This window comes from Dama dama, chromosome X (assembly GCF_033118175.1).
Source record: "Dama dama isolate Ldn47 chromosome X, ASM3311817v1, whole genome shotgun sequence".
Lineage (NCBI taxonomy): Eukaryota > Metazoa > Chordata > Mammalia > Artiodactyla > Cervidae > Dama > Dama dama.
Genome location: NC_083714.1, coordinates 31,274,577 through 31,300,468, shown reverse-complemented (window position 1 = coordinate 31,300,468; position 25,892 = coordinate 31,274,577). Strand labels below are relative to the sequence as shown.

The 25,892-nt window shown below is 36.4% G+C and overlaps 1 protein-coding gene and 1 pseudogene across 1 annotated transcript; one reads left to right on the top strand and one right to left on the bottom strand.

Moving 5' to 3' along the window:
- Positions 1-374: 374 nt before the first annotated feature.
- On the bottom strand, positions 375-500 carry LOC133053372 (U2 spliceosomal RNA; annotated as a pseudogene).
- A 23,933-nt stretch (positions 501-24,433) lies between these two features.
- LOC133053105 (transcription and mRNA export factor ENY2) lies at positions 24,434-25,070 on the top strand. The gene has a single exon (XM_061137950.1). It carries the CDS (start codon positions 24,573-24,575, stop codon positions 24,876-24,878), a length of 306 nt encoding a protein of 101 aa, XP_060993933.1. The 5' UTR covers positions 24,434-24,572; the 3' UTR covers positions 24,879-25,070.
- Positions 25,071-25,892: the final 822 nt, after the last annotated feature.

Below are 25,892 nucleotides of genomic sequence, written 5' to 3'. Positions count from 1 at the left end.
TCTCATATAATTTGGAATAGGTCAAGACATAATGATAAAAAAATAAAGTTGTGTATTTTACAACTCCCCAATCCCTGCTCTTAGACTTTTTATAGGCAAGCTTGCCATCCAAACTTTCCTAAGCTTCTTTCTTATCAAAATCTGATGTATTTGTGCCCTGCCCTATTAGAACCCTACTCTCTACTAGCAAACTAATCAGTGAAACCATGCTACCATGATCATGATGCCATGTATTTCTCAGTTATCTTTCCAAAGGGTTAATCATATGAAAATGAGTCTTATGGAGACCTACAACCTAAATTCAATAACAAAAATTATTTTTTATAGTAATATTTTTAGGGAAATATGGTTCAGGACAGATTACTTAAATAGGCGAAGTTTTCAAGCATCCTTCTAATCATATACACAGACTTGTTTGTAAACTAAAAAAAAAAAAAAAAGAAAGAAAAATTTAGTCTTTGAAACTACACTTGATCTTAGCCAAAAGGCCTAGAAGCGATTAGTCTTTGAAACTAAAATCAGTGAGTATTTCATCATATATTTGTCTAGTAGTTGCTTTACATTGATTAACTAATATGATCCTCACAAAATAACTCTATAAATTAGGTATTATGATTATACTCTTATTTACAGATGGGGAAATGGAAACTCTAAAATTAGCTTGTCTCATGTCATACAGCTAGACATGTAAGTTGTAGAGCTGGAACTCATACTTTCTTGTGTCTCAGAGCCTGAATTCTTTACTGCTACTCATACTACCTATATATTGCATTACCTTTTCATAGAATAAGGTTTGCTTGAAAGTATGTGTTATGAAGGGTGGAGGAAAGCAGGAAACATCTGAAACATCTCTTTAATCATGAATGTCTCTGTATAGGAACTTCAATTAGGAAACTCCTGGCTTCTCTGTACTTTCCCTTATTGAATCCCTCTCTCAAAGGAAGATCAGTTAAGTAGCCAACTGGTGAGCTCAAGAGAAAGAACTGGGCATGCATCACTCAGTACTATCTCTCTTTCTCTTTAAGCTCAGTCTCTCTAGAGAGAACATTCATTCATTTTACTCAGCTACTTTGTGCCATAAGTCTTTCAAGGCCTGGCTATTTCCCTGCAGGAAGATGCCAGTGTTTTACCACACACTGTCTATTACTGGAGCTCAGCATTAAGAATTCCACCTTTGACACACACCTGATGCAAGTTCTTCAATAGCTCCATCAATAATAATGCTGACATTTAGTTCTACAGCTGCAGTACTGCTTCTTTACCCCTCGATTGGTTTACAACTCAGTACTGAGGGAAAAATTGTCAATTATTGATCACATCAAACTAGAAGAGTTATTTATGGTTAAGATTTAGGAATGTTTTCTGAGTGGCAAAGAAAATAGGAATCAGGCTTTGTTGACATGGTGATAGACATGTGGAGAGTTAGATATAACTAGATTATGTCACTGAATACTCTCCACTGATGTATCTAACACTGTTTTATATGTAATACAAATTCTTTCCTTGGTATAATTTTTGTTTAATTATTTTAAAGTGTTTGTTAATGAGTTATTCTAAGCATGATTTGGGGGACAGTGGCATTTAGCATCTTTATTTGATATTAGGTACCAATAAAGATATAAATAGATTATTTAAGGAGAACTCTTTGACTTGAACAACTTAAAGATCATCTATAGATAAGTTGTTTTATGGGACCTGGCAGTATCAAATAGTTAATTACTTGTACACTCAGTCTGGCACTTGCATCTATACTATCTTCTTTTGTTTCCTATTTTTTTCATATGTTTCTATGTTATCTCTGAAATGGGGTTAGAAACTTTTCTAGATGAATGGTGATATACTATGCTTTTTTTATCTTTCACGTCAATTCTTGCCAATAGCATGGCCACAGATTATGGGGTAAATACATTTTTTTTCTGATTTGGGAGTGTAAAAATAATTAGTGAAGTGAGTTATCTGTAAATCATCAAATTTTCTACCTGTGTTATTTAATTTTTAACCATTTGTTGGAGAGGTATAGTGTCTATCCCTTTTCATGTTCCCTTTGGGAATAGCCTGGTAGTTGTACTGGTAAGTACTGGTAGCATCTTTTGTCAGTATTTATTCACAAAAACTTCTAATAAGACTCATAATAACAAATTTAAATTTCTATATTTCTGAAATTTTAGTAGTATGGGGTTACGTGGTAAAGATGTCATGGAAGGAGTTTGCCTTGATTTGGCATGCACTTAGTCTCTGTCACTGTCAGTGTTAGTACAATCATTTCTCTGTTTCCACAGTTTCAGCATCTGCAGATTCAACCAACTGCAGTTTGAAAATATTAAAAAATTAATTCAAGAAGTTACCAAAAGCAAAACTCAAATTTGCCACATGCTGGTAAATATTTACATAGCATTTATATTGTACTAAGTATTATAAGTATTCTAGAGATAAATTACAAGTATTATAAGTATTTCAGAGGGTGTGCATAGGTTATATGCAAATACTACATCATTTTATTTAAAAGACTTGACGCTTCACAGGTTTTGCTACCCATTGGGCATCCTGCAACTAATCTCCTGTGGACACTGTGAGACATCTGTACATAAATCATCTCCCAGTATCCATGGGAAAGTCATGACATTTATGTTGTTGACTGGAAAAATTAGACTGCCAGATATTTCTCCAGCAAAAATGGGTTTGTTTGGGATCAGTAGAAAATTGCAATTCAAGGTCTGCAATCATGGAAAGCCTCATGCAAGTCCCTGCAAGTCAAGTGAAGAACACTTTTAAAGAGGTGAAAAGGAAATTGGGAGGGCTAGAGTAAACATAGTCCATGGCTTTTCATTGGTGAGTCCTTGCCACTAAACAAGAGGAATCTTTCTTCTTCTTGGGCACTGCTATTGCTGTAGAATATGAGAGTTCTCCCTTATGGTCTCCCCATTCTATTTAATTGGGGTTTCTATTTATTTTTTTTCCACATTTCCACCTTTTGATCAAGACCTTTCTCTGAAAGCATTGCTGATCAAGAGTTAGGTTTTCTAGTTTCAGAAGCTTTTTGTTCTTCAGTGTCTGGAAGGAACTTTCATGAATGTAGTGTCTCATGTAAAAGGGAAAGTGCACAGCTTAGAAAACGATGTGATATATCACATTAACAAATTGAAGGATAAAAAACATATGATTATCTCAATAGATGCAGAGAAAGCCTTTGACAAAATTCAACTCCCATTTATGATAAAAAAAAAAAAAACACTCTCCAGAAAGCAGGTATAGAAGAAACATACCTCAACATAATAAAAGCCATATATGATAAACCCACAACAAACATTATCCTCAATGGTGAAAAATTGAAAACATTTCCCCTGAAGTCAGGAACAAGACAAGGGTGCCCACTCTCACCACTACTATTCAACATGGTTTTGGAAGTTTTAGCCACAGCAATCAGAGAAGAAAAAGAAATAAAAAGTCCAGGTTTGAAAAGAAGGAGTAAAACTCTCACTGTTTGCAGATGACATGATCCTCTACATGGAAAACCCTAAAGACACCACCAGAAAATTACTAGAGCTACTCAATGAATTTGGTAAAGTTGCAGGATAGAAAATTAACACACAGAAATCCCTTGTATTCCTATACACTAACAATGAGAATACAGAAAGAGAAATTAAGGAAACATTCCATTCACCCTTGCAATGAAAAGAATAGAATACTTAGGAATAAATCTACCTAAAGAAACAAAAGACTTACAGATAGAAAACTATACAACACTGATGAAAGAAATCAAAGATGACAGAAATAGATGGAGAAATATACCATGTTTATGGATCAGAAGCATCAATATAGTGAAAATGAGTAAACTACCCCAGGCAATCTATAGATTCATGCAGTCCCTATCAAGCTACCAGTGGTATTTTTCACAGAACTAGAACAAATGTTTTCACAATGTGCATGGAAATATAAAAGACATTGAATAGCCAAAGCAATCTTGAGAAAGAAGAATGGAACTGAATGAATCAACCTGCCTGACTTCAGACTATACTACAAAGCTACAGTCATCAATACAGTATGGCACTGGCACAAAGACAGAAATATAGATCAATAGAACAAAATAGAAAGCCCAGAGATAAAGTCACGCTCCTATGGACACGTTATCTTTGACAAAGGAGGCAAGAATATACAATGGAGAATAGACAATCTCTTTAACAACTGGTACTGGGAAAACTGGTCAACCACTGGTAAAAGAATGAAATTAGAACACTTTCAAACACCAGCCACAAACATAAACTCAAAATGGATTAAAGATCTAAATGTAAGACCAGTAACTATAGAACTCCTAGAAGAAAGCATAGGCAAAGCACTTTCTGACATAAATCACACCAAGATCCTCTATGACCCACCTCCCAGAGTAATGGAAATTAAAACAAAAATAAACACATGGGGCCTAATTAAACTGAAAAGCTTTTGCACAACAAAGAAAACTATAAGCAAGGTGAAAAGACAGCCTTCAGAGTGGGAGAAAATAATAGCAAATGAAGCATCTGACAAAGAATTAATCTCAAAAATATACAAACAGCTCATGCAGCTCAATTACAGAAAAATACATGACCCAATCAAAAAATGGGCCAAAGAACTAAACAGACATTTCTCCAAAGAAGACATACAGATGGCTAACAAACACATGAAAAGATGTTCAACATCACTCATTATCAGAGAAATGCAAATTAAAACCACAACGAGGTACCATCTCACGCTGGTCAACTGTTATCCAAAAGTCTACAAACAATAAATGCTGGAGAGGATGTGGAGAAAAGGGAACCCTCTTACACTGTTAGTGGGAATACAAGGTAGTACAGTCACTATAGATAACAGTGTGGAGATTCCTTAAAAACCTGAAAATAAAACTGCCATATGACCCAGCAATCCCACTGCTGGGCATACTCACTGAGGAAACCAGAAATGAAAGAGACACATGTACCCCAATGTTCATCTCAACACTGTTTACAATAGCTAGGACATGGAAGGAACCTAGATGTCCATCAGCAGATGAATGCATAAGAGAGCTCTGGCACATATACACTGTGAAATATTACTCAGCTATTAAAAAGAATGCATTTGAATCAGTTCTAATGAGATGGATGAAACTGGAGTCTATTATACAAAGTGAAGTAAGTCAGAAAGAAAAACACCAATACAGTATGTTAATGTATATATATGGCATTTAGAAAGATGTTAATGACGATCCTATATGTCAGAAAGCAAAAGAGACACAGTTATAAAGAACAGGATTTTGGACTCTGTAGGAGAATTTGAGGGTGGGATGATTTGACAGAATAGCATTGAAATGTGTGTATTACCATATGTGAAATAGATGACCAGTCCAAGTTTGATGCATGAAACAGTGCACTCAAAGCTGGTGCACTGGGACAATCCAGAGGGATGGGATCGGGAGGAAGGTGGGAGGGGGTTTGGGATGGGAGACACATGTACATCACCTGTGGCTGATTCACATCAATGTATGGCAAAAACCACCACAATATTGTAAAGTAATTAGCTTCCAATTAAAATAAATAAGTTAATTTAAAAAAACCTATTAAGGTCACATTCTTAGGAGAATGTGAGGGGGAGTAGGAAAAAGAACCCTCTGGTACTTTTTATTAACATCCATATGTTAGTAAGATCATAGACACTGAAGATCATCTGAAGTGTTAATGTCTTCATCAAAGTTTTGCAGCAGACTTCCAACAGACCTGGTCCAGATATCTTAGGAAAGCTGTCTCATCATATGTAATCTGCTTCAGTACTGGGAAATCTTTACTTTCATGTTGCCAGATTATACGCAGGTCCATCAAGGTTTATTCATGTTTCAGCACTTTCTTTAGGTGTATTATGTGTATCTATGAGTCTATTCTTTGGTGGCACAAGGTTTGTTAGCAGTATTTGGTAGTGGCCTTTCCAATGAATCTGAGTAGAGTCCCTCTGGAGGATTTTTTCTAGGTTGCAAGGTATGATGTTTAAGGTGTTTATCTCCCAAGGGCACACTTTGAAAAGATTGCTCTCCCAAAGCAGTGTTATTTTTAATAAAAGGAATTAGGCCTTTTAAAAATTGGAATATCTCTCCTTTTATCAGTTGTGGGTCAAAAGAAGCAGTAGCCATGTGCATTGGGCATCCTGTGACTGTCTCAAAGGGTGAGAGTTTATGAGTTCCAAGAGGGGCAGATATGAGATCCAGAAGGATCACGACAATACCTGTGGCCAAAGTATTTGGAGAGCTTTTATGAATTTTGCCATTTGAGTATTAATAATGGTGTTAATGTGTTTGACTAAACCAGAGGATTGAGGGTTGTAAGCACAGTGAAAATGACGTAATCCTGGCCAAATAGTACAGACTTGTTGAAACGCCTGGCCAGGTAAATAGCTTCCTTGGTCACTATGAAGTTTGATAAGAGTTCCCCAGGTAGGGAAATCTTTTCCAAGAGGACTTTAGCTACAGAAGAGGCAATCACCTGTCTGTTAAGGGAGTTTCCAGTCCAGTATAAAAACATATAGACCATGACTAAAACATATTTATATCCAAGAAATAGAGAAAGTTATACAAAATCCATTTGTCAGACTTTGAATGGCTCATTAGATAATTTAAAATGTCTAGGAAGAGTACAAACAGGTTTCCCTGGATTGTGCTGCTGATAAATAGGACAAGTGAGGTAAACATTTTTTATGGCCTTATTAATGTTTCCCCACCAATAGTGATTCATGAAAACTATCATTTTGTCAGTAGTTCAATGGCTTAATATATGCACAGTTGCATAGTGGTGAAGAGTGGGGCTTTTAGAGTCTACAGGAGGACTGGGTTGTTATTTGGTACAAACTAGAGCTTCATTTTTAAAAATCAAACCAACTATTGAATTTCTAACCTGTTTTTCCTTTTCTGAGGCCAATTGTTGGGCCTCTGTAGCCAGTTCTTCTAAATTATCATTTGGGAAAGTATCTCTTTGGACCATGACAGAGATTTGGCTGTTATTAGTCACTTTAAGAGCAGCATTCCTTGCAGAAAAATCAGCAAGGTGATTTCCTTTAGTTTCCAGAGAGTCAAGTTTAGAATGCACCAGAATCTTAATAATAACTAAAGTGGAAGGTAAATATATTACACTCAATAATTCCTGAACTTGGGACCATTTTAAACTTCATTTCCATTGGAAGCAAGGAGGCTACTTTGCTTCCACAAATATTCCAAAAGGATATCGACTATCAGTGTAAATATTGATCATTTTGTCCTTGGCTAAAATATATGCCTATGTAAGAGTGTATAATTCAACAAGTTGGGCTGAAGTAGCCATAGTTAAGTAAAGATGCTGCCTTAGTAGTACCAAAGGGATTTGTAATAGCATATTCAGCACAATATTTGCCATTGTGACCTTTTAAATAAGAATCATTGTGAACCATAAGAAATCAACATTACTCAATGAAATTTCCTGTAGGTCATTATGAGTGATTCATCAGTGCTAAGCCATTGTGAGGGACTTCATTGCTGATGGACACCAGAAGATTAGCCAGGTTAAGATTATTACAATGTAAAGGAGTTATGTGAGGAGTAGGTAGCAAAAGGACTTCATGGGAGGTGAGGCAGCTGGCTGAGAGAAGTCCAGTGTGATGAGAATTCAGGAGAACTTCTAGTGCATAAGGTACAAAAATGGTTAAAGGGAATCCTACAATGATACGTTAGTGGCCTTCCACCAAAAAGCAGTGGCCATAGTGCCTGTAAGACATGTCCAGTTACTAGCTATAACATTCTATGGATAGTTGGTGGTGCCTGTTGATTTTGCTTGAGCAGCCCAATGGCATTCTCTTGCTTTTCATATGCATAAAGGAAAGCAGAGATCTGACAAATGGCGTGTCCAAGGGTAGGTGGCATCATCAAACTCTCCTTTAAAGCCTTGGAGGCTTTGTTTTCTGATTCTTCTTCAAAGATTGAGTTGGGGTTGTTATTGTTGAGTAGAACATATACTGGTTTGGCTATAAGAGAGTAACTTGGATTCCAATTTCACAATAACCAACTGGCCTGAGAAAACCTCACAGTTTGTGCTTAGTTTTAGATTTTGGGAAATTTAGGACACAATGAAGGCTGCCTGGACTTAGGTGTATCCCTTGCTCTGATATTACAAGCCCTAAATATCAAGCCAGGGCTTGGGCAAACTGCAATTTTTCTTTGGTGACCTTGTGTCCCTTTAAGGCTAAAAGCTTTAACAAATGGATCCTGTTTTCTTGTGAGGAGGCTTGAGAAGGAGAGCAAAGATGCAAATCATCCTCATATTGCAACAATGTAGAGCCTGTAGGAAACTGTTATCCAGATCAGCCTTCAGGATAAGAAATAAGAATTCTCAGTATAACACTGTGGCATTAATGTCCAGACGAATTGCTTTTCTTCTCAGTTCATTTCAGTTCAGTTGCTCCATCGTGTCTGACTCTTTGCAGCCCCATGAACTGCAGCACACCAGGCCTCCCTATCCATCACCAACTGCTGGAGTCTACCCAAACCCATATCCATTGAGTCGGTGATGCCATCCAACCATCTCATCCTCTGTCATCCCCTTCTCCTCCTGCCCTCAAGTGAAGGCAAAAAGATATTGGCTAGCTTCATCAACTGGAATATTAAAGAATGTACTGTATAAAAAATTACTTCTGGTGGGAATGGATGTTCTTAGCTCATAAGGGTTAAAAACAACAGATTGTTGAGGGATAGCAGTATTGTTTATTTGCTTGGAGATCCTAGACTAACCTCCACCCTTGGCTTCTAGGTTTTTTCACCAGTAAAATGGGAGTTACAGGGGCTGGTACAAGGAATAATGAGACCTTGAGCCTATAATCTTCTACTGTGGGTTTTATGCCTTGAAGGGCTTTTTTCCTTATAGAGGATTGATTAATTCTGGGAAGAGATTTTTTATGGAGTCTATTTGAATCCTGATGGGAAGTGTGCTGTGAATTTTGCCAACACCTGTTGAAGATTTTGCCCATAAGGAGGTAATTCAATTATGACAAGTGATCAGTGTTTCCAGAATCTACTCTAATACCATCAGAGATGGGGAAAATCAAGTTGGCAAAGCATCATTTAATTCAGCTGGTTGGTTACATTGATGACTACTGTCATACTTTGAAATAATTTCCCTGTTTTAGAAGAAATTCTGGCATGATACTTTTCTAACAAGTTTCAGCCTACCCAATGTCAATTAAGACAGGAAAAGATTCATCTCCAACCTGGAGAAATGATTCTCCAAGCTGATTAAGAGGAAGGATTAGGCAGAGCCCATGTAGTTCCTTAGAGCCCTGCCATTGAGAATTGGGAGGACATTGTAAAGGCTGGGTAGATGGCTGAAAGTGCATAAAGGGCTTAAATTTGTAACAATCTATTTTCCTGGCCATTTTCACTAGTAGCAAAAACTAGGAGGGCTTTGGTATTGCTTAGGAGCCTTCATTTCCTGGAGTTGAAGAATTTTGGAGATTCTCCTTGTATGTGACTCATATAGGGTATAAGAAGTTTGCAGGGTAAGTCTGGAGTGGACATAGTTTCCCATTACATTCTAGTCCTTTTTACTAGAAGGGAAATGTCCCAGTACAGTCCATTAATAAAGGCAGAGTTAAAACCTACCCAGGTAGAATCAATACCTGAAGGAAGACCAGAATTCTCTATAAAAACAATCTGAAGCTTATGATAATATTCATGAAAAATTCTTCAGATTTTAGTGTGCAACCCTTGAATTTTGTTCTAATTAAGAACCTTTGGAAAAGCTCTAGGAATTGCTTGATGAAGTCACCTAGTGATTGCCAGAACCTGGTCATGTAAGAAGTTAGCCAGGTGATCTCCCAGTTGTAATCTTATAGACCTATCAGGATTTTCCCAATTATGGTTTTCATCCAATGCTGGGTCTGGCCTTCACAGTTAAGCATATAAACTAAGCTAATGTAAGTCAGAGCAACAAGGTTGATAAGTTGGATAACTGTATAAAATTCTTTAACAAATCTGTGAGGATCTTTGATTAGTTTGGGAAAATCTTTGTGGCTCATAGTTCAGCTGTAGTCCAAGAAGTATGAGAAATTAAGGGTTTGGCTTTTGGATCCCCAGAAGTCTTCATTTTTGGAGTGATATGTGCTGACAACTTCAGAAGAAATGGCAGTGGGAAGAGTTTCAGAGAAAAGAAATTTGGCAACTGAGGGCATAGTGGAGGCATACACAGCATAGAAGGGAAGAAAGAAGATAGTGCAGGAAATGAAGTCTGACCATAAGAAACCCAAGGCAGAGAGACAAGATGGCGCCAGAGATGGCACCAGTGGCTTTGGGAGCTACTTCATCTCTCTTTACTTGTTTGTTTGCCTCAGTTAATCTTAAAATATTATTTTGCAGAGAGGCAAATTTTAAACTTCTGACTACATTAGGAACCCTCAAAATGTCCATTAAAATACAGCATACCACTCCGTTCTGGAAGTTTTTTGAGTTGTTGTAGTTCAATTTGGTCTTAAGGAAATTAGATATGCTGATTTCAAAAGTTACCCCTAATGGCCATTGATGTTCTAAATTGCCTTTGATCAGGTCTTCCTTTTAGTTAGAAATGCATATGGGAAAGACCACAGTTTTTTATAACATAAAATTGGCTGTAGTCCCTGTAAGGGGAGGGGGTGCACCCTTAAAACACTTAGATAACTATGATTCCATATGCTAGAGGTTTTTCATCTAAAGAACAATTTTCAAATAGCTTACACTTACAACACAAACAGCTCAATTCAAACATTTTGCAAGCCAATCCCAGCCACTCTTAAGGACACAACTCTGTCCTGGAGGAACCAGGCTGAAGGCTTTTTTGAAAAGCCAATCTCCAGAAGACAGCCCTTCCAAAGGAATAGGCCAAAGGCTGAAAAACCTGGCACCATTTCAGAGAAACAACCACTGTTTCCACAGGAATAGGCCAAAGGCTAGTCAGCTTCAGTGAAATTGTCTGATCTCAAATTCAGACCAGAGCGCCAACTAGTACTCACCCACAGAATAATCCCTTAACCAGAAAGACAAAATCTTTACATAGATACTCAATAACCCTAGAGAACTTCAAACACAAAGAGTGTGTGAGCTTGAATCCAGGATAAAGATGTATATCAAACTCCAGGGTTTGCTCAACCCTGGAGGTGAGCAACAATGGGCTCAATTGTGGGTACTCCATCTTTTTGCTCATCAGCCCCTAAGCCATCAGAAATTTTCTCTGGTCCTCCCATAGGTCACCAAAATGTTGACCCAAAACAGAGTGCCAGCTATTTCTCCAGCAAGATGGGTTTATTTGGGAGCAGCACGGAATTGCAATTCAGGATCTGAAATCATGGCGGGCTACATGTAAGTTTCCCACTTGGAAGCACATAGACAACACTTTTTACAGAGCAGAAAAGGAAGTTGGAGAGCTAGAGTAAACAAAGAGTCCATTGCTTTTCATTGAGTTGTTGCCAAGCAAAAATAAGTCTTTCTTCTTTCTGTTGGGCTCTGTTGCCATCACAGGGCTTGTGAGCTCCCTCCTTCTGGTCTCCCAACTCTAAGTCTTCTGTTAATTTTTTTAGTGTTAAAATCTTAAGGTTTTCAGGGCTTTTCCAAGATGGGTGATGGGTATAGGTGGACCATATAACTGATTTGTCTAGTAGGTTTTGGCTGATATCAGACATGCTACTTGTACAAGGAAGAGCATGCCATGTTCTTTTGCAGAATTTCAATGCTACCTTAACTGTGATGCCCTATATGAATATTTACTCTGTAATATTGTCTGCTGAATAACAAGTGTGCAAATATCTCACATTTTAGTGTATTTTTAATGCCAATTTTTGCATAGTATGGATATAAGTGCCAGGTGCCACCTTGCACCCTAAACCCTTATTATTAATTTTAAGGGATAGTGATTTAAAGATTCCAACAGAAGCTGCTAATTCACTCTTGGAAAAGTAGAAACAATACATTATCAAGCTTAGATAACTTTGCTTCTGGTACTATTTTCCAACTGATATAAGGCCTTCTTCAGGGGTTGAAATTCCAGTTAGATTTGTTCTTTCCTCCAAGATTTTTAGACATTCTGTGTTTCACTTGCCTCATTTGAATCTAGTAATGATATCCAAAATTTACTGCCTTGCACAAAGCCAAGGCTACCAGTCAGTGAATTTTCAATAAATATATTTTCTATGGTGCTAATAAGGAGAGAAGGAATATGCTGGGAATTTCAGGAGATTGTCATTTAGTATTGACAATTAACAACTAACATCAAGTATCTAATTTGATTTGTATGTATCAATTAGATTGAGTCAAAAAATTGTCACAGGTAGCACTATTGTTGCCCACTAGTTAATGAAGAAGTCTCAAACCAACATTATTTACTAAAGAAAATGGGCCTTTATTTTGTATTTTTTCACTGAAACTTACAAAACAAAAATTGAATGACAACTATGTACAACATACTGAGATACATTTTAAAAATTCCATCTTGTTGTGGATCTTGTAATATACCGTTTACATTTAAAGTCTGTTTTAAAGTAAAAATGATTAAATGGGGTTGCATACTAATGTCTTTACTGTCTTAAAGCTATATGGAATAAAGTGAGAGGCTTTAGCTTTGGAGCATCCATGAACTACTTTGTTTTTCTATAAACTCAATGCAATAGAAAACTTCAGGTTTCCAAAAGACCACAGGAGGAAAAGGGAGGTGAGAGGAAGAGAGGGAAACATTCTTCAAAAATCTGTGACTTCACTCTGTTGTGAATTATTATGCTCTACTACATGGGGCAAGCCACACCAAAATGTGATTTTTCCTCAAAGATACAGTATATCCTACAATACATGGAGACAGAGGAGAAGACAGAAGGGAATGAAAAAGCAAATATTTCTTTACTATCCTCTCTGTCCTACTTGCTTCAAAAATGTCATCACTAGTAGCAAAGGCAAAAGACTGAGATCATGAAGACTTCAGGATCTCCAGAGGCCTGGAGACACATGAATTTATGTACAAATACCACCTGACCTCTAGATACCTAGAGAAAAGGACACTAGCTTGGCTATATGAGGGAGGCTTTGGGTTGGAAGGTCACTGGGAACTGTCACTTTTCCAGAGATTTCTATGCCATTCACTGTTACTAGCCCTCTTCTCCCAACTACCAATGTGGTTTGCTAGACTCCCCCAAAGGGAACAACACAGTTGTTTTCCTGATTTGACTCATCCCTCCTTTTCCCCAAAACCTACTTATGGAAGCCACTGTAAGTATCAACTCTTCCTTCTCTTCACTCAACCTCAGCCTGAGTAATCTCAGAAAGTATACTTTGATGTCTAAATTCCTGTCTCTACTACTAAACAATAGAATGCAAATTTCAGTTCAAGCAAATCATACATTTGTCAAGTTGTATAGTTTAAAGAGACCTTGAGAAATATTTTAGTCACATTGATGAACAAAGAAAAATCAGACAGTTTGTGGGTTGTCTCTGGAATGTCATATGTCTCTTTGCAGTGGAACATCCTCCTAAGAAAGACGTTTCTCAAAGGTTCTTTTTGACTCTCCATTATTTTAACTTTATGTACTTAAGATGAAACACTACAAAAATGACCTATACACTCCTAGAGCTAAGAGAACCAGAGGGATGGGAATTAAACCAGCCTGGGTGGAGGTTGGGAAATGATTAAAGGCAGGAAAAAGGCCTTTCTGAAAGAGCTAAGGTTAGAGCTGTGTGTCAATAGCTGAGTGGTGAAGAGGCTGAAGAATCAATTTTCAAAGAGGACAGTGCTAAGCAGAGTTGAAACTAAGCATCAGTGTGGTGTGTACAGGGAGACATAGGGAAATAGTTGATTCACTTTGTTATACACCAGAAACCAACACAACATAGAAAATCAACTATACTTCCATAAAATTTTAAAAAGGGATAACTACCAAAAAAAAAAGGAGACAAGGGGAAATTGGTAGTATTGTCACATAAAGTAAAAAAATAAAAATGACATTGAAAAAGTAGACTGATTTTGTCTCGTTTGGGCCCAGGATTTTGTCCCTGACATATCATCAGAAAGAAACTCTTTGTATTGGTCTTCCTGTAATGAGGATGGGTTTGCATTGAACTCCCCATAATTTATTACCAACATGTTTTGTGACAAGAGTTTCTCTGAGGTGAGCACATTGTGCAAAATCTAGAGCCTCAGATTCAGATTGCTCTGCTTAGAGTTCAGAGTATAACAGCTCAAATCAACTGAGGAAAATAAAATTAAGCCTAAAGCAGTGCAAATATTGTTTATGTGGTATTGAAATTGATGTCTTCTACATCTCCAGCTGAATTAAAGTTGCAAAAGAAAGAATAAATATCGATGAGTTCACAAGACTCATGAGTTCACAAGACTTTGTTAAATTTAGTGTTTTCCCCAGGAGGAAAAAAAGTTGAACTTTGATTGGAGAGTAAGTTGTAAGTCTGATGTTAATAAGTATCTGTCAAGGGAAGCTCTTGAGTGCTGAGATTTGCCATCATGAAATAGGGAGAACTGATTTTTTAATAGCAAGGCATCCGGTAAACATCAACAGGATATCTTTTCAACACAGAAGTATCAGTTGTGTTGCCTACATTAAAAGGAAATGCACAGTAAAAGTAAACTTTCTTGGTTTTCTGGTACTTTTTGACAGCTGTTTGTTGATGATAGTAAATAATCATACATGCAGAAACTTCTCTGGCATTTATATTTTATTTTCAAATTCTAGTATGTATCCTAAAAGTCAACAGACTGTCAAATGAGTTGATTCTCTCTTCATGTCTGCAGTATGCTTAAATATCTAGGACATTTGATTCATTCCTTCTTACAGATGCCTATCTATAATGCCTAAACAATAGAGTAAAATTTTAAATTCAAGCAAACCATATATTTGACCAATTGTTTAATTGAAACTCCCTTGGAAATGTTTTAGTTATGCCTAATGAACACAGAAAAGACTTGTGGTTTTTTGCTAGCCCCTTGAATTTGGACCTCTTTTCTTAGGTTTAATAAGTCTAAAGGAGCCCCAAGTCATTTACGATGGAAATCCTCACCATTGGTGGGTCATTGGTGAAATCTCTAGGTTCTTAGGGTTGGCTTCATTTGCACATAAAAACGTATTTAAATTTCTCCATTCTCTTTCCTCTTGGATTTCAGTTTTAAGCTTTATTCCTTCCTTTGTAGTAAAAGGCTTTTTTACTCTTGTAGTATCATTTAGCAAAAAAACAATTGGAGAAGTATTTATTCTGGACAGCAGATCTTTGTAGAGCTCTTGAGGGTGTATTTTGCCTACATACAAATATTCCCTATATAATGAATAATTTATGGATGAAAATATATATTAGCAAACTATTGCATGAGGTAAAAAAAATGTGAGGTGATCTGTACACTCGGATAACCAATCAAATTCAATGAAAATATCAAATTGTACAATTGACATTGTATAGACAAAAAGATATAACTAGTAATTGGATTTTTGGCTTTTAAACAGTTCTTTTGTTATCTTCTAAAAGCAACCAAATTCAAAGTCTGTACTCTTTTCAAGACCTAAGATATGATTCATCTCCAACATGTTACTAAGTATTCTACAGGACTTCTTCCTGACTCACACATGCATGAATACACAGATACACACATACTACCCAACTGCCTATTACACATTTTCTAACACATGGACTTAATTTTTTCTCTAATTGTCTGATGGAATGTCCTGCCACATGTCTTGCTAATGAACACCTGGAAGACAGTGAATTATTATTTTTTCACACATTTGAATGTGATTATGTAGTTAGTATAATGTTGCTGATGCTGACGCTCTAATAATTTGACCACCTGATGTGAAGAACTGACTCATTGGGAAAGACCCTGATTCTGGGAAAGATTGACAGCAGGAGGAGAAGGGGGCAGAGGATGAGATGGTTGGATGGCATCACCAACCCAATGGGCATGAATTTGAGCAAACTCTGAGAGACAGTGAAGGTCAGGGAAACATGGCAGGCTGCAGTCCATAGGATCACAAAGAGTTGGACACAACTTAGCTACTCAATACAATGCATAGAGTTGGGTACAATATAGGTACAAAACACAGCTGGCTACCTGAGTAAAACAGTAGATATTTTTAGATGTAGCAAATTCAAAGGTAGAAAAGTGCTTGTTTCTGCTTGCATTCTAAGCATGATCATCATGTTCTTTTCCAAAAATTCAGTGGGCTTTCAGGGAAAGTATACTAAAGTAGTGTCACTCAGGGTGATTATCTTTTTTTTTTTTTGTGGGAATTAATCTCAGAGGACATTTGTAAAATACTCATCAGCACTGATTCTTCACTTTCTCTCTCTGAGCCTTGGTGAAGTACCTCTTGAATGGAGTAATTGTTTTGTTTGTGCATTCACTCTTGCAAATACAAGGAGGCTGCAGGTGATATGCCTAATTGCCTTTTTCACTACCAAACTGCTTCACACAATTTTCAATAGTTTTATCTTTAAAGGAAACACCTCAATCTGTTTCTCTAATTGAGAGTGAATCCCATTGTCTAATTAAGAGATTTATCAATACAAGCAATGGGTTCCTGGTGTGTACTCTGGGGCAGGCAGAAATTCAATCTAAGAATGCTTTCCTTTTCAGTCTTGAAGCATTAGGTAAAGTGTGTGTGTGTGTGTGTGTGTGTGTGTGTGATTCATACACTTATGTGAAAGAGACTTAAGTCCTGAGAAGTGATGGGCAATTCATGTGGAATCAGTCCTCTTAGAATCACAGCAGGATAGAACTCATTTCTAAACCTTTAGAAGTGGTGAAGAAGCCCTGGGCTCACAACCCCAGGGAGGCTAGAACTACAAAAATGTTGAGGCAGAAACCAGAGAATCCGCAGGTGTTATTTTCTCTAGTGTCTGCTATAGCTAACACAAAATATTTTACCTATCAAAATGAACTCACTAGGACTTTGTGAAAATGCCTTATGAACCTCGGGACATGTACTGTTCTTGTCTTTATTTATCCCTTCTGTACTTTGCTCCAGCCATAGGTACCTTTTGCAATGACCCATCTCTCTGTGAAGCCGAACTAATATGCTAACTTTGCCTTGCCTTTGCTTGTACTACACTGCTAATTAAAAGCATCTTATCCTTCTCTTCTCAGTCTACTTCTATTACCCTTTTAATATCTGCCTTTAGTAATAATAACAAATATTATTATTATTATAAATACTACTAACAATAACAATGACAATGACCATGGTGATAATAATGATGACTATTGGGCTTCCCTGGTGGCTAAGATGGTAAAGAATCCACCTGCAATGTGGGAGATCTGGGTTTGATCCCTGGGTTGAGAAGATCCCCTGGAGGAGGACATGGCAACCCATTCAAGTATTCTTGCCTAGAGGATCACATGGACAGAGGAGCCTAGTGGGCTACGGTGGATGGGGTCACAAAGAGTCAGACACGACTGAGTGACTAAGCACATGCACATATTCCTTTAGAATTAACCTGCAGATGAGTAAATAAGATTTAACTCCACCAAGATCTTCCAAATCATAGTTCTGGAAGTGAAAAACCACTGACCTACACTATAAGCAATCTAGTGATTATTCAGTTCAGTCAGTTCAGTCACTCAGTTGGGTCTGACTCCTTGTGACTCCATGGACTGCAGCACGCCAGGCCTCCTTGTCCATCGCCAGCTCCCAGAGTTTACTCAAACCCATGTCCATTGAGTCAGTGATGCCATCCAACCATCTCATCATCTGTTGTCCCCTTCTCCTCCTGCCTTCAATCTTTCCCAGCATCAGGGTCTTTTCCAATGAGTCAGCTCTTCACATCAGGTTGCCAAAGTATTGGCTTCAACATCAGTCTTTCCAATGAACACCCAGGACTGATCTCCTCTAGGATGGACTGGTTGGATCTCCTTGCAGTCCAAGGGACTCTCAAGAGTCTTCTCCAACATCACCGTTCAAAAGCATCAATTCTTCGGCGCTCAGCTTTCTTTGTAGTCCAACTCTCACAATCGTACATGATTACTGGGAAAACCATAGCTTTGACAGACCTTTGTTGGCAAAGTAATGTTTCTGCTTTTTATTATTATGAAGATTAAATGAGCAAAGTATGTGCAGAGTGCTTTATAAAACAAAAAAGTAATATATAAATATTAGAATGTTGCTGTTAATTTTGTAATTATTACTATTGTTATTGCTTGTCAGTGATGTAAATTTCATTTCTTTTCACTCCAACATATATGTTGGTTGAGAAGGTTGTTTTTACTAATACACATCTGCAATAAAATATTCTCAATTAAATTACTGGAATATTCATCTGGCAGTTTTAGCAAGGACACAGTAAAGAAAAAAATGCATATGCTATCACCTTACTGCTACATTTTACAATAGAAAAAATATACATGGATATTTTTCAGTATAATATATACTAATCTCCAATAAACTTAAATTGTTATACTCCCCACTGATTTGTTATAAAAGTTAAATAATAAAAATATAAGATAAATGAATAATAAAGAATAATTTTATATATATATATATGCCTATTTTATGAAATAAAGTCCTAGAAATTCATTTAATGCAAAAAAGCAGCAAACCCCCCACCCACAGTGCATTAAAACTTTTGGGTTCATCTAAATGAATACATGAATTTGACCAAAGGTCATGTTTGCTCTTTAACTTGAGGAAGAAATGAACAGGTGGTTCTCACAACTTCCATATATCCTTATATGTCTTAGCACTGAGATAATTATTCAAAAATATACATTTTATGGTTGAATTCAAGATTATTTCTGAATTTGACATTTATGTGTTTAATTATGCATCATCACCGTAAGATTAAAAATGTCTTTCCACTTGGATCAAGCAAAGAATATTGCTGATCTAGATGTAGAAAGAAACACTTGTTTTAGCTTATTTTTAACCCTATAAATTTCCTCTTTTAGAAAATCTACCGCAGTGCTAAAACTGAACTTTGATCCCTTTTCTGTCTTCTTTTTGTCTTTCATCAGTCTCAGCTAAGTGTTCCGTTCAGTTCAGTTCAGTTGCTCAGTCATGTCCAACTCTGCCACCCCATGGACTGCAGCACGCCAGGCTTCCCTGTCCATCACCAACTCCTGGAGCTTGCTCAAACTCATGTCTCCATCGAGTCAGTGATGCCATCCAACTATCTCATCCTCTGTCATCCTCTTCTCCTCCTGCTTTCAATCTTTCCCAGCATCAGGGTCTTTTCTAATAAGTCAGCTCTTTGCATTAAGTGGCCAAAGTATTGGGGCTTCAGCTTCAGCATCAGTCCTTCCAGTGAATATTCAGGATTGATTTCCTTAAGGATTGACTGATGTGATCTCCTTGCTGTCCAAGGGACTCTCAAGAGTCTTCTGCAATATCACATTTCAAAAGCATCAATTCTTTGGTGCTCAGCTTGCTTTCTGTTACCTGCAAACAACTGTGGATCAATTTTATATCATTTAAAATAAGTATTTAAAGGCATTTAGACATATACAATAAGAAAAAAAAATCCACATTTGGATTGTGACCAGGGAGCTAAAACTATCTCATTTCCCATGTCAATTTCAGTCAGCTTTGTAGTGGCAGCTACAGTATCAGGCTGAAAATGATTGTGACTATTCAGCAGTGACCACCAAGAACTTGGAAGAGAAGAGTAAAAGCATACATCCCAGATATTCTCCATCTCAGGATTAGGACAAAATATCTTTAGGAGCAGGAAAAGCACAGGTTTTGGAGTCAGATACCTTGGTTCAATACTTAGTCAAATTATCTGAACCTTTATGTCTCATTTTCCACTTATGTAAATGAGTATACAGTGTCTCTCTCTGAGTGTTTTATTGGGTATTAAATGAGAAAACAGAGAGAGTAACTAACAAAGTACCTGAACTCTAACTCAGTGCCTCTAAGAAAGGCAGCTATTAGATAAGGGTTAATAAATACACCATTAAACACATTTACCACCTCATCCTTAGGTGATCACACATTTGCAGACAATCACCTGGCAAATTCTTTAAATAGATGTATTTTATTGAGGACAGCAGAGAATAGATCTAGTTCTTAGTGTGTTTGAAGAGGGAAGAGTAGGACAAAGTATTATACCAATGAACAGTTAAGTAACTTGAAAGCAGTTTGTTTGAAAGGCAAAGGAAGAGATAGTGCTTTAGCAGTAGGTCATAAAACAGAGTAAGAACTATGTAAGAATTAGTAACCAGATTCTAAAAAATAGGAGCCTCAGCCAATACACTATATAAGTGATAACTCTAACTACAGAAATGCTAGTTTGTGTGTGCATCTCTCCTTTTGATATCTTCTGTTTCACTTTTAGTACTAACACTCCCCACCACTTTGAAGCAAAAACATATAGCAACATTTTTCTGACTCTAAAATATTTTTTTCTCATTGTTTGGAAAATCTAGTATGGGAAATGAACAAGAAAACCCTACAAGATCTGAAACGTCAAAACTTCCTTTAAGCAGCAGTTTCTCTGTAATTAATCAACAAATTGGACACTAGTAGGCTATTTTATTATAGCATATATTTTGACTTAGCACTAACTCTTTTCTTCATTATTTAGTTGTGAACTGGTGGACATGCTTATCTTATGTGATAACTTTAAACTTCTTGAGGAAAGATATTATGCTTTATTTATTTTTTGTCTTCAAGCACCCTGTACATAGTAGGTACTCAATATATTGGTTTGCCACAAAAGTTTGTTCGTGTTTTTCTGTAGTGTCTTCTGGAATTTGGGGGCCAACCCAATATTTTAATTCTGTCATGCATGTTTCTTGCTTTTGAGAGAGATTAAATATTAAGTTAAAGAATTTTAAATTAGAAATTGACTAATTTAACTACAGATGTCATAATAACAAACTCAATATGATCTCACATCATTACCAAACCAGGACTGGTGATCTGATACATTTTGTAGGATATTTTCCAGACTAAAAATCCTCATTGGTGGTCAACATGCCAGTTCCTCTTAAGCTACATGGCATCTCTAGCCATTTGGTCTACCGTTCCTTGCCTAAACTTCTTCATGTCAGTTAAGTTTCATAGGACTGGAATAATCAGCTTGGTCTAAATAATAATAAATCATTGTAGTGTGAAAATTTTGTTATAGCTACTTAGCTGACTCAACTGTCTTCTTCAAATTTGATTTCTCAAATCATTCAAAATCCAGATCATGACTTAAATAAGTAGGATCTAATAAGTGAAGTAAATTTATATTTCTGATCCCTGGGTAAATTATATTCCCAGAAAATTTCTGACATGTGAGCTTTACTTTATGGGTCCTTGGTCTTCCCAGGTAGCTATAGAGGTAAAAGAAAACAAAACAAAACCTGCCTGCTGATGGAGGAGACATACAAGAAAGGAGTTCAATCCCTGGATTGGGAACATTCCCTGGAGGAGGGCATCTCAACCCACTCCAGTATTCTTGCCTGGAGAATCCCCTGGAAAGAGGAGCCTGGTGGGCTACAGACCACAGGGTCGCAAAGAGTTAGACATGACTAAAACGACCTATCATGCATGCATTATGGGTCCTTATGAACTCTCAGGGCTGCTTTAGCATTAGCTAATTTGTCTGTATGCTACATGTTTATTAGATGCCCATGACACTTTTTGAAGTGGCAACCTACTATCTCCTTTCTTTTAAAATCAGCAGTGCTCTGCATTTTTTATTAATATATTCGCAGTCATCTCATGTTTCTCTGCTCTCCTAACCTGGATATTAGCCAAGCTCAAACTGAGCCTTGCTTGGCTTTGGGAAAACATAAAGCAAGCCTATGCATTCATTAAGGCTGAGCAGTCTTTCCTGAGGGACTCCTGGAATTGCACCATGTAGAGTTAAGTGTGTCTGACCTGAATAGATATAAATGTCAAGTCCACTTCACGTTCACCTCAAGTCAAAAGAGTAATAAAAGGTGATCCCATTTATAGATTTCTTTTGAACAAAATGGAATTTCTACTGTGTGTAGCTATCATTATCCACATGTAGAGTGTATCCTTTATCTGATTGAAGTAACATCCCAATTTCAATGTCAGAGAGGAGTCCTCCAACTTTAAATATTATCTTTCTCTGAATCTTAGAAGTTCCTAATGATGAAACAGTGCTCAATCAATGTTAGCCCTCTGGGAGGGATAGAGTCACAAAACCAAATTTTTTGGTACAAAATTATTTTTTAAATTTACATAGCTATAATAAAAACAAAACATTTTCAGAGGTAGATATTTGCAGGGGTAAATCTTGTTATACTCTGAGCATATCTTATTTTATGATCCATTCCTGGATTCTGAATATATTGTCTACTCTGGAGATAGATATTTTCATTTATTGTATATATGTTTATTTTTAATTTTGGTTGAAATTTCCAGGACAGAACACTATTATATCCAGAAACAATATTGTGCAATAAGCCATACTCTAAAATAAACCATATTTCTAAAGCATGCAAAATTCACCCCAACCCAAATTGCTATACTACATTGCTATAGAAGTAAAAATAGACATAAAATTGGCATTACAATGCCATAGTAGCAATATATTTATTACAGTCCAGCATCTCATGTAGGTAGAATATATTTACAAATCAATTTTCTTTGTAATGACTTGGCTAGGTTGGTTTAGCAGTAGAATTGTCACTCTTGCCAATCCATTCTAGTCTGTTTATAATCCAGTACCTAGTGTGGGAGCTTAAAGTCAAAAGAGTAAACAAAAATTTGCTTGCCCATATTATTATGATTGAAATGTTAGATTTGCCCAGTTCAGGTTTATTTTTAAATTATTAGTGAAATTATATTGTTTTAAAATTTTGTATTCCTAAAGCATAAATTATTAATATTTTACTTTAAAGTATTTTAAAGCTAGTCTATCAATATATAATCTGACAATATATAATTATGATAGCTTCAAAAATCTGATATAACTTTCATCAGTGGAAAAGTGCTCAGAAAAATAACATGAATGTACTGCCTCCTTAGTCACATTGAAAATGTGTAGATAAATTTATACTACAGAAAACTCATGTTTATTTTTTTAAGAAGCAAAAATGATTGTAAAAAAACAAACATCCTAATTTTTATGTTTTCATTTTAGTTCACTCTATAGTATTGAGTTTAGTTCTTTTTTCCTGGAATCTCCCAAACATCACTATTGGTTTCCATTATATCCAAAGTTCAACCTTCACAGGTTCTGAAACAATCTGACCCTAGGGTAGGGGGAAAAAAAAAACAGAGCAATAATTCCTAGATCATTAGCTTCCCTATCATGAGCCAACTTACTGCTTGTCCAATTTTGAACTTATGCTCTGTTTCCCAAATTTGGTTGTTGTATTCTTTCTTGTGATCAAACAACTACCTTCTTCTTTAGTTCGCTTAATTGGATATCTGTTTTGTTCCCCACACCTGAGTTCTAATCTTGTTACCCATATCCTCCAGCAACTTGAGTTCTGTCTTGCTTGGTCCTTCAAATTGTCCATACAATTTTACCTCTATACCATTATCTTAACATTTGTGTGACCACTGCCTATAATCAGAATTCTAGGACAAGAACCTGCATACCTGAAAAATGTTTAAAACTTGACTCCTTGGAAAATGTCCTAATTTGTTGTTTGTTTCTAGACTCCCTTAGACCTTTCCGTTATAAATTTCCTATTTTTCTATTTGTTTAGACTTCCTTAATCTGTTGTTCCACATTACCTTCTACCTTTCTAGGCTGTAATTCTTACTTATTCAGTTTCTGGGTCATCCCCCCATAAATATGGATTTGAATCTTCATTGAATCTAGTAATAACTGATAACTGATACATTTAACATGATCTAATGACTCATAAGTATAAAATATTGCCAATTAAAATACCCTTTAAACAAATAATTTGTGCTGATCTTTTAAACCTTATTTGTTAGAGTATATAGGCTTAATTTATTAGCAGTTTATTATAACGCAGGCTTTATAATTTTGTCCCACCAAAGAAAAAAGCCTCTTTTAAAATAAATTTTGGTCACTACTTCAAATGCATGCTTTTTCATAATTTCTTTGTACTTCAGCTGGAATGGTGCAATGCCAAACGATTTCCTCATCTATAAAGGGTATTACTGTGATTTTAACAAGAGAAAATACATGCAATGTACATAGAACCTGGCACAAAGTAAAGCTCTAATACTCTGGCCACCTGGTGGAAAGAGTTGACTCACAGAAAAGGATCCTGATGCTGAGAAAGATTGAAGGCAAAAGGAAAAGAGGGTGGCAGAGGATGAGATGCTTAGATAGGATAACTAACTCAACAGACGTGAGTTTGAATAAACTCCAGGAGATGGTGAAAAACAGGGAAGCCTTGTGTGCTGCAGTCCATGGGGTGGCAAAGAGTCAGACACGACTTAGTGACTGGACAACAACAAAACAACAAACACTCAAAATATTAGCTAATAGTAACGCTATTAAAAATACATGAATGATGGAAATGCGTGTGCTAGCTTTCTGTGTGCTTAGGTGCCCGAGCTACTGAGGGTCTAGGTCCGGGCAGCCGAAGAGTGTGGTAGGTAACGGTCGTCAGCGCAAGGGTCATTTCGTCGCTGGGAAGGGACGGCCCTCGCCCGCGGTGATGGTGGTTAGCAAGATGAACAAAGATGCGCAGATGAGAGCAGCGATTAACCAAAAGTTGATAGAAACTGGAGAAAGAGAACGCCTCAAAGAGTTGCTGAGAGCTAAATTAATTGAATGTGGCTGGAAGGATCAGTTGAAGGCACACTGTAAAGAGGTAATTAAAGAAAAGGGACTAGAACACGTTACTGTTGATGACTTGGTGGCTGAAATCACACCAAAAGGCAGAGCCCTGGTACCTGACAGTGTAAAGAAGGAACTCCTACAAAGAATAAGAACATTCCTTGCTCAGCATGCCAGCCTTTAAGATTGAATTAGATTGTGTTGTTTTGTGGTTTTATTTCTAAAGTAAAACTTGCCATAAATTAGGAATCGGCTTCCCAAAATAAAATCCTTTTTTGTATGATGGTATACAGTTTTCAGTAATGATGTATACATTGTATTGATTTTTTTCCCTAAATGTATTATTTTAATAAATATCTCATGAATGAAAAAAAAATACATGAATGATGAATTGTGATTACTATTTTCTCTTATTATGTTTATATCTTACTGAATTATTAATCACAATATTAGACATACATATTGACTTGGGTTTAATGCTTTGAATTTAATCACTCTGTTAATAGCTAACTTATTTAGGTGCAGTCAGTGATAATTGATAAGTAAACTCCCAAAAGTTAATCTAGAAAAACATTGGGATTTATTAAAATAACTGTCCTCTTGGAAAAAGAGGGTTGTGGTAGAAGATCTGGCATTGCTTTTTTAATTTTTTTAGCAATAATAGAAGAATTTTTATCTCTTGGAGAGTTGTCAGTTATCTCATGCTTCTTAGCATGATAACAAATGTTTCAGGATGAATGTTAGCCAAGCTAAGTATTATATTCTGTACTATCCCCTTCAAGTTGGCAGCTTTGTTATTCATATCCACTTTGGCTTATAAATACAAACTTCAGGTTTTTTTTTGTGTGTGTGTATGTGTTACATGGTTACACAAATAAAGTGCCAGATATACGTATCAGTCAGTCTTGTGAGATTAACAAAATGTACTTTAGTTGTAATAGTGGAAGAATAGGTGGGACTATTAGTTGTGACATTTTGGTGTGCTATATGCACATAATGTTTCATGAAAAAGGTCAAAAAGAAAAAAAAAAAACAATAACACAAATCCTTAAATTTATCAATCATAAAAATCAAACAGAAGTTGTACATGGAAAATTTTTTATAGTCTTGAATCTTAAAATCTTGTCTTGTCCTCTTAAGAAAAATCAAATATTATTGCCTGAATATGCCAGTTCCTATGCCTTTTATATTTAGTCAA

Bases quoted from the DNA above. Each gene is read 5' to 3' on its own strand.
- LOC133053105 (XM_061137950.1), top strand. From the start codon at position 24,573: ATGGTGGTTAGCAAGATGAACAAAGATGCGCAGATGAGAGCAGCGATT.